The sequence below is a fragment of the Terrapene carolina genome, unplaced genomic scaffold, assembly GCF_002925995.2.
Source record: "Terrapene carolina triunguis isolate 2854851 unplaced genomic scaffold, T_m_triunguis-2.0 Scaffold62, whole genome shotgun sequence".
Classification (NCBI taxonomy): domain Eukaryota; kingdom Metazoa; phylum Chordata; order Testudines; family Emydidae; genus Terrapene; species Terrapene triunguis.
Genome location: NW_020664413.1, coordinates 2,986,442 through 2,998,649, shown reverse-complemented (window position 1 = coordinate 2,998,649; position 12,208 = coordinate 2,986,442). Strand labels below are relative to the sequence as shown.

The following is a 12,208-nucleotide window of genomic DNA, read 5'->3' as shown; positions in this document are numbered from 1 at the left end:
CCAGAGCCTGCACCCCCTCCCACGCCCCAACCCCCTGCACCAGCCTGGAGCCCCCTCCCCCACCCAGAACCCCTCATTTCTGACCCCACCGTCCCTCACCCACTCCCAGGCATTCGGGCTAAACCCTTTACACGCAACACCGACAGCACGATCTCTGCTGCAGAGTGCTGCAAAGGCGACGATAGAGTCCTACACCCCCAAGAGTGCAGACAGTCCCACTCCGAGTCCCTTCCTCTCTGTGGTCCGATCCCTCCTTCCTTCCGGCCAGGGCCAGGCTATCGCGCATGCGCAGGAAGTACCTCCTTCTTTGCGTCCAGGCCCGGCAGGAAGATGGTGAGTGTGGCTGAGGCGCCCCCGGCTTCCCTCTCACGGCTCAATCCGCCGCCATCCGCCCTGCCGGCCGCCTCATCCGCGCAGGCGGAGGCCGGAGCTAGTGCCGCGGGGCCTGCGCTCCCCGGGGCGCCGGGTATTGGGGGGGACAACTGGGGCCTGATGACTGGGGGTGGGAGCGGGCGGTGGGGCAGAGCCGGGGGCCTTGGGGGGAGCGGGCCTCTAGCCGGGGAGGGGGAGGGGTGAGACCCGGGCCTGGTGGGGGAAGCAGGGCCTGGGCCGAGCGGGTCTGGGGGTAGGGGGAGCTTTCCTTTTCCTGCAGGCCCGAGGGGGGGTTTGGGGGCGTTCCCTGCAGCCCCCCCTCCCCGCCCCATTGCTGGGCGGTACCCCTCTGCCGGAGTCGGGGTGCCAGTCCGTGGGAGTGGGGTGCCAGCGCTTTCTCTCGCGTTGAGTGCCCCGGGACTGGCCGTGGGCTGGCGGGTGGTTAAGCCTGCAGCGGCGTGTTTCGCCGAGCCTGGCTGTCCGGTGACCAGGATGGCGGTGGGGTGCTGCGAGCCAGGAAACTGGGGGGGTGCTGCTCCCCGCTTTGCTGCTGGCTCATTTTTATTGCGCTCTGGCAGTGAGCTTCCCAAAGGGCAAGGCACTGCTCTCAAGGCTGTTCCCCCTATCTGTGGGGTTTAGGGTCTGGAAGAGGGACAGAAACGGGTAGCCCTGGGAGAGACTAACACATTCCTCTCTCCGTATTCTGATTTCTACCCATGTTGTGTGGGTCTCGCAGAGGAAAAGAGGGTCAGTCTCCAGGAGAGATTTGAAGGACAAAGCCTGGGCCCTGGTGTACTAAAGTTTGGGAGGACATGCTGAGCCCAGGGGCAGTAAAAATGACTTAAGACTGTTGCAGAAGGAAATAACATGGGAATCAAAGCTAGTATGATTGCGTTGATGAGGAACAGGTGTAGAGCGAGAAGAGACCTCATCTCATAGGCAAGGGCTTGGCGTTTAAACGTGAGATGATGGGTAATGGCAAGGCTAGTCAACCCCCACTTGCTATGTGAATATGAGCACGTCATTTAATCTTTGTCTAGTTTTCTCCCTATTTCTGATTTGGGGATAAAAATACTTACTTTTGCAAGACTTAATTTGATTGTCAGAGTGATCCTGAGAATATCTGGTGAAAGGCTCTGTAGATATGCAATGATGCAATCCTCATTTAGGCCCCAATCCTGTCTATGACTGCATTCAAGTACACTGATGTGCCTGTATGCAGTCATTGCACGTTTGTGATCCTAAAAACACTACATACCAGAGCAGTACTCATGGAGCTGTGGCTATGGAATAATTCATATAGGCTTGAATTTCCAGTGCAGTACAACTTTATTTTGTACAGCATTTTGGTGGAAACTGTACTTTAAAACATACTGGTACATAATTGATGAAAATAGATTCAAGCAGTGTGCAGATAACTGCTTTAATTCTTTGGCTGCTGTTAAGTAAACTGCTAAATAGTCTCTGGTTTTAATTAAGCTAATGTGTGTGGTGATTTATATCCTGACAGGCTAAGCGCACCAAGAAAGTTGGGATTGTGGGAAAATATGGCACCCGTTATGGTGCTTCCCTCAGGAAAATGGTAAAGAAAATTGAAATTAGCCAGCATGCCAAGTATACCTGCTCCTTCTGTGGCAAGGTAAGAGCCCTTTTTGATTCATCCCAGCAAGTTCTCAAAGTCTTACAGTGAATAGAAATGGGACTGCTTCTTCAGATTTCTCTACTTCTTAATATATAACAGGTTAATTACGGTCTGCCTAAGCATGGTTTGAATTGTCCACAACTTTCAGAGGTGTAAGATTACACCTTGCAAAATCCCTCTCCTACCTTTTCATATTATCTCAAAATAAGATTGACCATGTTTTAAGTTACATATTTTGGTGGTAATTCAGTTAATGTGGTCTCAAGTTGTTTTTCACTACACTAAATAGTGATGCTGATGGGCAGAAAATGTTAGGCATCGAATAAAGGGTCATAAGGTAAAAATATACACTTTTCATGTATCACTGGTTATTAAAACATCATATTAATTTGTTTTGCCCAATAATTCTCAAATTTTTCTAGTATGGATCTCTTGAGTGAGACTTCCAGTTGTGTGCATTATATATTTTGAGGAGGAGGGAGTGAAACCATCTAATTGATCTTTACGCCTGTGGGAATTCTGCAACAAAAAATGAAAAGTTCTGCACACATTATTTTCAAATTCTGCATATTTTATTTGTCAGAATAACACAATATAATCACACTAGTTCCAATTCTTTTTGGTCATTTATTTCAAAATACCTGTCAGCAAGTATCTGTAACAATGCAAACAACAAAAAAGATTCAGGAAATGTTTTTTGACAAAAAGATCCCTTATTAGGCATATTAATACAGAACTCTGAGTAATAATTCATTTAAACTACTATACAGAGCCATATTTCCTGCACCCCTCGGAAGCAGTGCAAGGGCTTGGGGGATTTGGGGTAAAGGAGGGGCTGAGGGAGAGGGAAGTAATTGCTGGGAAGGAGCTTGGGTGTGAACATGCAGGGTTGTTGGGTATGGGTGGGAAAAGTATGGAACAGGTGTTTTGCGGGGGGCGGGGAGGGATTGTTAGGGAGCTTCCACCATGCAGACCCTGGCTGACTCCTAGCCTTTCCCATTCAGTCAGGCACATGTCTTTGCACCCACATGTGTCCCTCCACGCCCACTCAGATACCCCCCCTCCCCTCATCCCTATGTGTCTCTGTGCCGCCACTCAGCCACCCCCTATCCATATGTGGTCCAACTCCCCCATCCCCATGTGGCCCTGCACCTCCCTCCCCCTGTGGTCCTGTGCCGCCTCCACCCATTCAGCCTTTGGCCCAACATGTCCTCCCCAACTAGCCCTTATGAGCCCCTCTCTGACACCCCCCAGCAGCCCCACGCTGTCTGTCTCACCATGTCTCCTGACCTGGCCCAACAGGCACTGTGAAGAAGACTGGCTCTTTCTTTTCCCTAGCTGCCAGGAGCTACTGCTCTGTTCTATTGTCAAAACGCCCTCTGGTGCGCAAAAGGCATAACTGCAGCAACTTTCCAGCAGAAGCTTTTTTCTGTGCAAAAAATTAAAAATATGCACGGCTCATTAATTATGCACGCGCAATGGCATAGAATTCCCCCCAGGAGTAGATCTTGTATGTGACCAAAAAAAAGTTGAATTCAGGTCTCAGAAATTTGAAAGGCCACTCACTCTTTGCCCTAGTAATTTAGCCACAATATTCAGATTCAGATGCCTACAGTTAAAGTGGCCTCACATTCAGGTGTGCTGAGCACCCATACTTACTAATGATTTCTACCTTCAATGGCTGACTATGGATTTAGGTATCTAGCTATAGGTATCCAAGCTTAAATGTTGGACTTTAAAAGCTAATAGAATTTAGTGCTTATGAAATGTGCCCGTTTGATAGCTTTGAAGGCATTGAGTAGATACAGCATGGGCTGCGGTTCTGCGAGGTGTCCCGCCGATACGTTTCAGCCTTCACCTGGAGGGAGAGCAGTTTAGTATCCCAGACCCATTCAACCTTGGTTATTTTGTTGAGACTCCAAAAGGGTTCCAGTTACCTACATCATAAAAAGCCACTACTGTAACTGTCCATTCAGAGCTGTATTGATACTGGAGCACTTTCCTACACTATGGATTTAGGTACTTAGGCTAGTATATCAGTTTAAGCTAAAATGGTTTTACAACCATATGAGCAGAACACAATATTAAAACGGCTTGCTAAAACAACTTGTAGAGTAAATGACTAGCTATAGATAGGAACTAAAGCCAATTCAGCTCCTCTGTTTTATTCTTCTGTTGGGGGAAAGGGGGGACTATGCCCGAGTTAATGCCATTACCAAAGTTCTTTGGCCTTTGTCAAGAGACCTGTAGAAAGTCTGATGTCTTCATATTTCTTCTGGCCCTGGTTGCAAACGTTGCTGTTGTGAAACCTTGATATTTAAATCCTATTTCCATTGTGGTGTTTTTGGAGTAAGGCTGAAAGGTCACGTGTCTTTACTGAGCAAAGATGTCTAGATTTCTTGGTTTCTTCAACTGAAAGTATATAAATACTTTGTGTTACAGACCAAAATGAAGAGGAAAGCTGTAGGTATCTGGCATTGTGGATCCTGTATGAAGACAGTAGCTGGTGGTGCCTGGACCTATAAGTAAGGAAACAAATAATAATTGGCTCTGTTGTCTGGTAGTTGAAGCAAAGTTCAACATTTTTGTTGCTTTTCTGATGACTGCCGCTTATTTAAGCAGGTCTCTTCCTTGAGCTAGCTGCAGTGGAACCCCGGCTTTTTACCTGCATGGTTAAAGTTAATTGAGAGTATGAGAAGTTCATATTATTCTGTTCATCGTGTAATTAGCTTGCTTTTGTGACTATTGAATCTTGTCTGTTATGCTGCTCTTTCCCTACTTTTGTTAAGTCCCCCTGGAGTTCCTCACAATCTTCTCTGGTCTTAACAAAACAAAGTTCTTTGAGTCATAGTTAATTGAAATTCCAGGGCTTCCAATATTTTTTAAATAAGTTTAAACTTAAAAGAAATCCAAATATCTGAAAGTATGGAAATACATACAGTAGTTTTTAAGGTCCCCTAGCAATCATAATTCTGCCCCAGTCTTAATACCAGCCTTGAACTTTTTCCCTTTCATCTGGAGGTCCTAAGAATTTCAGCTTGGCTGTCTCTGGCATAGTGTTCATATCACTACCATCCTTCCTTCCCTTCATTATCTGCAGCCATGGGAGCAAAAGTTTTAAATATTGAGAATGTTGCAGTATGTGTGTACATACACTTCTACCCCGATATAATGCTGTCCTCGGGAGCCAAAAAATCTTACCGTGTTATAGGTGAAATCTATACCGCGTTATATCGAACTTGCTTTGATCTGCCGGAATGCGCAGCCCCGCCCCCCTGAGCACTGCTTTACCGCGTTATATCCAAATTCAAGTTATATCGGGTCGCGTTATATCGGGGTAGAGGTGTATATGTATGTTTGACACCAGTTATAAGTAGGATCTAAATGTTCACGAACAGTGCCTTTTATTCACTGATAGTTGTATAAATGGTGGCAAACAGTCTCAATGATGTAGCGTGATTGCCTTCCTTACGGTATTTGTTCAATCAGGATTTTTAAATTGGGAACCTTCTAGGGGCTATGCATACTGCCTGAACTTTGAGTTCCCCAACCACTGTATGATCAAGACTTTGTCTACATACAGGTTTTGTACCAGTATTTAACTATTTTAGTAGAAAAATCATACCATTAATCAAAATAGTAAATTGTCACAACCCATGCAGTGAAGGTGCCTTACCCATATGGCTTATACTTCTTCCCTACAAAGAGAGCTGTACAATTGGTACAACGTTTGTGTAGACATGACCTTAGTACTGAGGTCCTCAAACTGGGGTGTGCCCCCTAGTGGGGTGCAGAGGACTGTTTGGGGGCGCGTGGTTGGGGCCTGGGCCAGCCCCATGGGGGGTGGGGAGGGAGCACCACCTGGCTCCGCTCCTGGCCCCGGCTGCCAACCCGACTCCTGCTGTTGCTCCAGCCTTGGCGCCCTTACCTTTGTCATCATCCCCCTCTCCCAGAGCCGCAGCTTTGGCTCCGGGGGGGGGGGCAGGAGGGTGGACAGAGGTAAGGGAGGGATGCAAGGTAAAAAGTTTGAGGACTGACCACTGCCTTAGAATAAAATATTAGGTTTCTCTTTTTTTCCCCTTTTTGGCATCACTGCAGGGCAGAGTTCAGATTGTTTGGGTGTTTTAACTGTACACTTCATAACTGAACATGTTTGGATTTTTTAAATTTAACCTCAAACTCATCAAATTCAGAATTATTAATGCTTTGGGGGAGCTAGGACCACAGGTGCTAAAATGCAATAATCCTTTAATTATTGTATGATGTCACTACAGCACAGTTCAGGTTGAGATACAAGACCTATAACTGCATACTCCTGCTCAGACTCAGATCTGTGTTCTCAGGGTCATGAGATATTGAAGTGGATTTGCACTAAGTTATAACTGCTTCACTTCAGCTGATAAATTGAGTGCACATGGAGTGCAATTGATGAGCGTTGCTGGTTGCTTCAGTGTAGGAGTGACACTATGGTTTTTCTTCCAGCACCACCTCTGCAGTGACAGTCAAATCTGCCATCAGAAGACTGAAGGAATTGAAAGACCAGTAGAAGCTTCTACCTGTTACCATGATTCATACCTTCCTTCTCCAGAGTCTGAAAATCTCTACCATTCTTTTGTCAATAAAAAGGGTGTAGTGGAACAGAACCCTTTTTTTCCTCTTCTGTACAAAATTATATCTGGTCTGCCACGCTATGGTTGTGAATCTGCTTAGCTGTTGATTATATTATTATGGCGGCACCGATAGCAAATGCTGTATCTATTTGTTATGGTCATGGACAGATCATTCTTAATGACACTGTAACATCAGAAGTAGCTCAATCAATCAGTACCATTCCACTCCAGTTAATTTGCGTGCTGCAGTTCTATTAGTTGAATGAATCAGTGGGTTGTACGTCTTTTTATAAGAGCTCTAAAGAAAAGCCTAGGCGGGTTCTAATGGGGTACTATGGCAGTTGTGACATAGCAGTAATCAGTAACTTGTGTCTCTGGGGAAATCTTAAATGAGAGGGGGGAGAGAAGGAGCAGATCTCAAGTGCCGTGAACATCTGAATGTAGGTTCTGTGTCTCCACCCCAACCCAGCTGCTGCTTTTGCGGGGGGGCACATTCCGTAGCATGGAGGGGGAACCAGCCCTGTTGACAGAATACCTCTGGAGTTGGAGTAGGGATTGAAATCATGAAGAGCAGCTATCCTCCCACACTCTCTGACTCTGGCTATGGATCCCACTGACCACAGACAATGGGCTACTACTGCCCATGCTGCGTCTTTTTCTGTGTGAATGTCTCCAGTATTGGCCACCTGGTGCCTTTCTATTTGGGCTGCCATTCCTGGTTGGCAGTAGGCCCTGTGAGCTGCTGTACTCAGATAGCAAAATGTTAGTCAAATCTTGACAAATCATATAAATAGCTATAATGAAAATTAAATACTAAAAGTTTCATGCTAAGTCAGTTTAAAGATCCATCTTCCTGGCAAGGAAAACAAAGTTCCGGTTTCTAGAGCCAAGAAGAGTCACTGCCAAATAATTTCTTTCTGGGTGATCCGACTTTAACATTTTGGTACCTGGGACCAGCTGGCACATGTGTTTGAACTATCTTTCAGTCACCGCTAATAGACTGGATACCTGCACCATCTCTCTGTATTTCGGTGGACATACAAATAAGGAAATGATTATCTGATGAAACCAAGGTGCTTATAGTCACATAGGACAATCAGTGTCTTGTTTTTGTGTAATTTTGAAGAGGTATTTCTTTCCCAGTTTGAGGTTACCTTGTGAACCTAGTCCCAAAGACTTCGTTGTGTAACCGTGACTGCTGGGGCTGCAGTTCAGGAGTCTGTGAGACCCCAGTCTCCTTAAGAGCAGTGGTCCAGATGGAGGCAGGGCCCCAAGGGTTTGGAGAATTAAATTCAGATACAGTAGAACCTCAGAGTTACAGACTGACTGGTCAAACACATACCTCATTTGGAATTGGAAGTACGCAACCAGACTGCAGCAGAGACACCCCCTCGCCCCCCAAAAAAATAAAAATAAAAAGCCAGTACAGTACTGTGTTGAATAAAAAAAAAAAAAAAAGTTTAAAGAAAAGATTTGACATGGTGAGGAAACTGTTTCTGTGCTTGTTTCATTTAAATTAAGATGGTTAAAAGAAGCATTTTCTGCATAGTAGAGTTTCAAAGCTGTAGTGAGTCAATGTTCAGTTACAAAGTTTCGGAAGCACAACCATACTGTTTTGTTTAGAGTTGCCAACATTTCAGAGTTACAGCCTCCGTTCCCGAGTGGTTCGTAATTCTGAGGTTCTACTGTACTTTTAATAGATTTTTAAGGCCTGAAGAAATACATTATGATTAGGTATGCTGAGCTCCTGCATAACAGGCCAGAGAATGGCACCCAGTAACTCCTGCATCAAGCCTGTAACTTTTTGTGGAGCTAGAGCATATCTCATAGAAAGATAGCTTCAGAAAAAGTTGTTTTATGAAACACCCAATGCTGCCTGCTGTCATCCGAATCAGACAACCTCTTCTGCTGTTTACCTGCGTCAGAACTCTTCCCTCCCCGCTCATGCCCCCGTTGAGAAATGCAAACCCTGTCACCATTTAGACCCTAGCAAAGATTCTTAGATGAGTCTGTCAGTTTGGCCCTGCTGTGGGCTCTCTGACAACAAGGTAACTCTTAAACCCCACCATCTTATCTGTGTATTTCTGAGGTACAGCGATAAAGTCTAAGGTCCCACAGGCTGAGCTGGGAATTGAACCCAGGTCTTCTGAGTCCTGGTCCAGTGCTTTAATTATAAGGCCATCTGTTTCAACAGAGCATAGGAATTGCCACCCTGGAACAGAGTGGAGGGCCATCTTGCCCAGAATCCCATCACTGGGAGTGGCCAGTAGTACCAACTGCTTCAGAGGAAGAAGCAAGAGACACTGCAGCAGGCAGCAATGGAATAGCCTGCCCATAGGGAAATTTCTTCCCAGGCAGAGCTATAGGTGCTGATCTATTGATTTCAATGGGAGGTAGGTGCTTACATGCCTTTTGAGGATCTGGGCCTTAGTGCCTGGTTTGTGCCCTGAAATAGGAGGGTTTTTATCCTTTCTTTTATCCTGTCCAGTGTAATAAGCTGTTCTCCTTAGTCATATACACATATAATCCTTTTCTAACTCCTGTGTTTTTGCCCTGAACAATATCTTGTGTCAGTGAGTTCCACAGGCTAATTATACATTGTGTAAAAAGTATTTCCTTTTATTATTGACATGTTTTTTTCAATTTCATTGAACGCCCCTGGGTGCTTCTATTATGAGAAGGTGAATGGCAGTGCCTGCTGTATCATCTTTATATCAGGCAATATTTTGTGTATCCCTAACTTTCCGTCAGCTAAACAATCCCAGTGTTTTCACGCTCCTCAGATGGAAGTCTCTCCAGGCTTCTAATCATTCTCATCTCCTGTCTCTCCACCCCCTCTGATTCTGCTATATCCTATGGGTGCTAGATCCCACAGCTGGTTCCGAGGTTGTTAACTGAATAAGGTTCAGGTACGTAAAAGCCGTGGGCTCTGTTCTCCAAGGACAGCTGCTCAGCAAGCAGGAGGAGGACAAAATTCAGCCAAAGTGGGCAACCGTCAATCTTTGCACTGCTGCTCATAAGCATAAAATTAAGTGCACAAAGACTGCTACCCCTGAAGGAAACTAGCTAATCCTTTGCCAAGAACCGAGGGTTTGATTCTGTGCCTCTTGAAGTTGATGGCAACGCTCCCACTGACTACAAAGGTGCACGATTAGGCACTATGCCTGGTTGTGTCCTGCTTGCATCTGCTGCCTAGTGGAGTTTTCAAAAGCACCTGAATGGATACCTCCCTTTGAAATAATCCCTTTAATAAATCTGGCCCACTGAGGCTCAGTTCAATATTAGCGGGGAATTCCCTGCTCTCATGCCTCTTTCCCAGTATTGCCAATACCAATTGTTCCAAAATCACATCCTGAAAAAATCATGTGATTGGCTTTGAATATCCTGAGAACTTCTCTACGCATGTATGGTTCTTTTGTAAAGGGAAATCATGCCTCACCCCTCTATTAGAATTATTTGAGGGAGACAACATACGTGGACATAGGTAATCCAGTTGATATTAGTGTACTTGGACTTTCACAAAGTCTTACAAGGTCCCTCACCAAAGACTCTTAAGCAAATTAAGCAGCCATGGCATAAGAGGGAAGCTCGTCTCCTGGATCAGAACTGGTTAAAGGACAGGAAAGAGGGTAGAAATAAATGGTCACTTTTTAGAATGGAGAGAGGTAAATAGCGGTGTCCCCAAGGGATCTGTACTGGGACCAGTACTGTTCAATATATTCATAAATAATCTGGAAAAAGTGAACAGTGAGGAGGCAAAGTTTGCAGATGATACAAAATTGCTCAAAAGAGTTAAAAGACCAAAGCAGACTGAGAAGAGTTACAAAGGGATCTCACAAAACTGGGTGACTGGGCAACAAATGGCAGATGAAATTCTATGTTGATAAATGCTAAGAAATGCATACTGGAAAACATAATTCCAACTATACTTAACAAAATAATGAGGTCTAAATGAGCTGTTACCACTCAAGAAAGAGATCTTGGAGTCATTGTGAATAGTTCTCTGAAAACATCCACTCAAGGTGCAGCGGCAGTCAAAAAACCCAACAGGAACCATTAGGAAAGGAATAGATCATATGACATTGAATATCATTAATGCCACTATATAAATCCATGGTACAGCCACACCTTGAATACTGCATGCAGTTGTAGTCACCCCATCTTAAAAAATATATTAGAAATGGAAAAGGTACAGAGAAGGGCAATAAAAATGATTAAAGGTATGGAACAGCTTCCATATGAGGAGAGATTAAAAAGACTGGGACTATTCAGATGGGAAAGGAGATGAATAGAGGGGATATGATAGAGCAGTGATTTTCAACCTTTTTTCATTTGTGAACCCCTAAAAAAAATTTAATGGAAGTGCAGACCCCTTTGGAAATCTTAGACATAGTCTGCAGATCCTCAGATACCACTGCTCTGTGGTAATGACAACCTTTCATGGACCCCTTAGACATAGTCTGCAGACCCACAGGGGTCTGTGGACCATAGGTTGAAAACCCCTGTGATAGAAGTCTATAAAATCATGAATGGTGTGTATGACGTACTAGGTTACAATCCAGATTATTGAGTAGCTGTGTCCCTCCTGCTCTCTAACCTGGGGTTCCCTTTACACGGCTTTGCTGCTGTAGCCTCCAGCCTGGACTGCTCACAGACAACCTCCAGCATGCAAGTCACTCCCAGCTATGTCTGTGTACGAGGTGCAGCCAGTCAGACCTTGGCTCTTACCAGCCTTGGTTATACTGCAGAGTGACCCCAACACACTCCCAGTCTTAGAGTTCCCCCCAGAAATGTATGTCCTGTACTGCCCAGCCCTCTCCTGGACAACACAAGTTTATATAAAGTGCATTATTTCTTTAAAAGAAATAATATGCACACAACTTGCCACCCCAAATGGAGTTTCCCAAACACTTCAATTTAATCACACTGGATTAGATATAACAATAAAACAAGTTGATTGACCACAAGGGGATAGATTTTAAGTGAGTACAAGTAATGAGGCATAAAAATCAGAAATGGTTACAAGAAAATAAAGTTAAAATACTACTTATTTGGTGTAAAGTCATGCCCTACTTAACAATCTCAGATACAAGCAAAATTTCTCTCCATATGCTTTCAGCAGTTTTACTGACCAAATGTCTTAGGTCAGAACCTTTTCTCCCTGAGTTAAATGAATGCTTCCTTTTTTGCTTCTGGTGCCAATCATGTGATGGGCAGGGAAAGAGAAAGAGGGGATCCCTTGGCATGTTTGTCCCTCCTTTTTATAGTGTCAGTCAGTGTTCCCTCAAATTTTTTTGTATCCATGTGTGAAATGAATTTTGTTATGAGAACCATATCGAGGTGGATGTGCACCACCAGTAGAAACCAAAAACCTAGATATAATATATATTTTTTAAAAGTTACCATAAGGATAATTACTCCAGCCAGGACAGGTTAGGCATTTTAAAACTCACTACTCAAAGAATTAAATTTAAGTGTAAGAGAGAAATAAAAATTATTAAATGCATAGACCAGCCAAAAAACTAAAATAACTCACTTTGAAAGAAGTATCAAGAAGTAACAACAACAATATAAGTGTGTGTTG

At 44.4% G+C, this 12,208-nt stretch overlaps 1 protein-coding gene across 1 annotated transcript; it reads left to right on the top strand.

Annotated features, from left to right (window-relative positions):
• Positions 1 to 270: 270 nt before the first annotated feature.
• On the top strand, positions 271 to 6,701 carry RPL37A (ribosomal protein L37a). Its single transcript, XM_024202568.2, has 4 exons — positions 271 to 333; positions 1,883 to 2,011; positions 4,457 to 4,539; positions 6,497 to 6,701. The coding sequence occupies exons 1-4, from the start codon at positions 331 to 333 to the stop codon at positions 6,558 to 6,560; spliced, it is 279 nt and encodes a 92-aa protein (XP_024058336.1). The 5' UTR covers positions 271 to 330; the 3' UTR covers positions 6,561 to 6,701.
• The last annotated feature ends 5,507 nt before the right edge of the window (positions 6,702 to 12,208 follow it).

Coding starts and splice junctions, on each gene's coding strand:
- RPL37A (XM_024202568.2), top strand. Junction 2,012..4,456: donor CCTGCTCCTTCTGTGGCAAG/GTAAGAGCCCTT, acceptor TTTGTGTTACAG/ACCAAAATGAAGAGGAAAGC. Junction 4,540..6,496: donor GGTGGTGCCTGGACCTATAA/GTAAGGAAACAA, acceptor TTTTTCTTCCAG/CACCACCTCTGCAGTGACAG.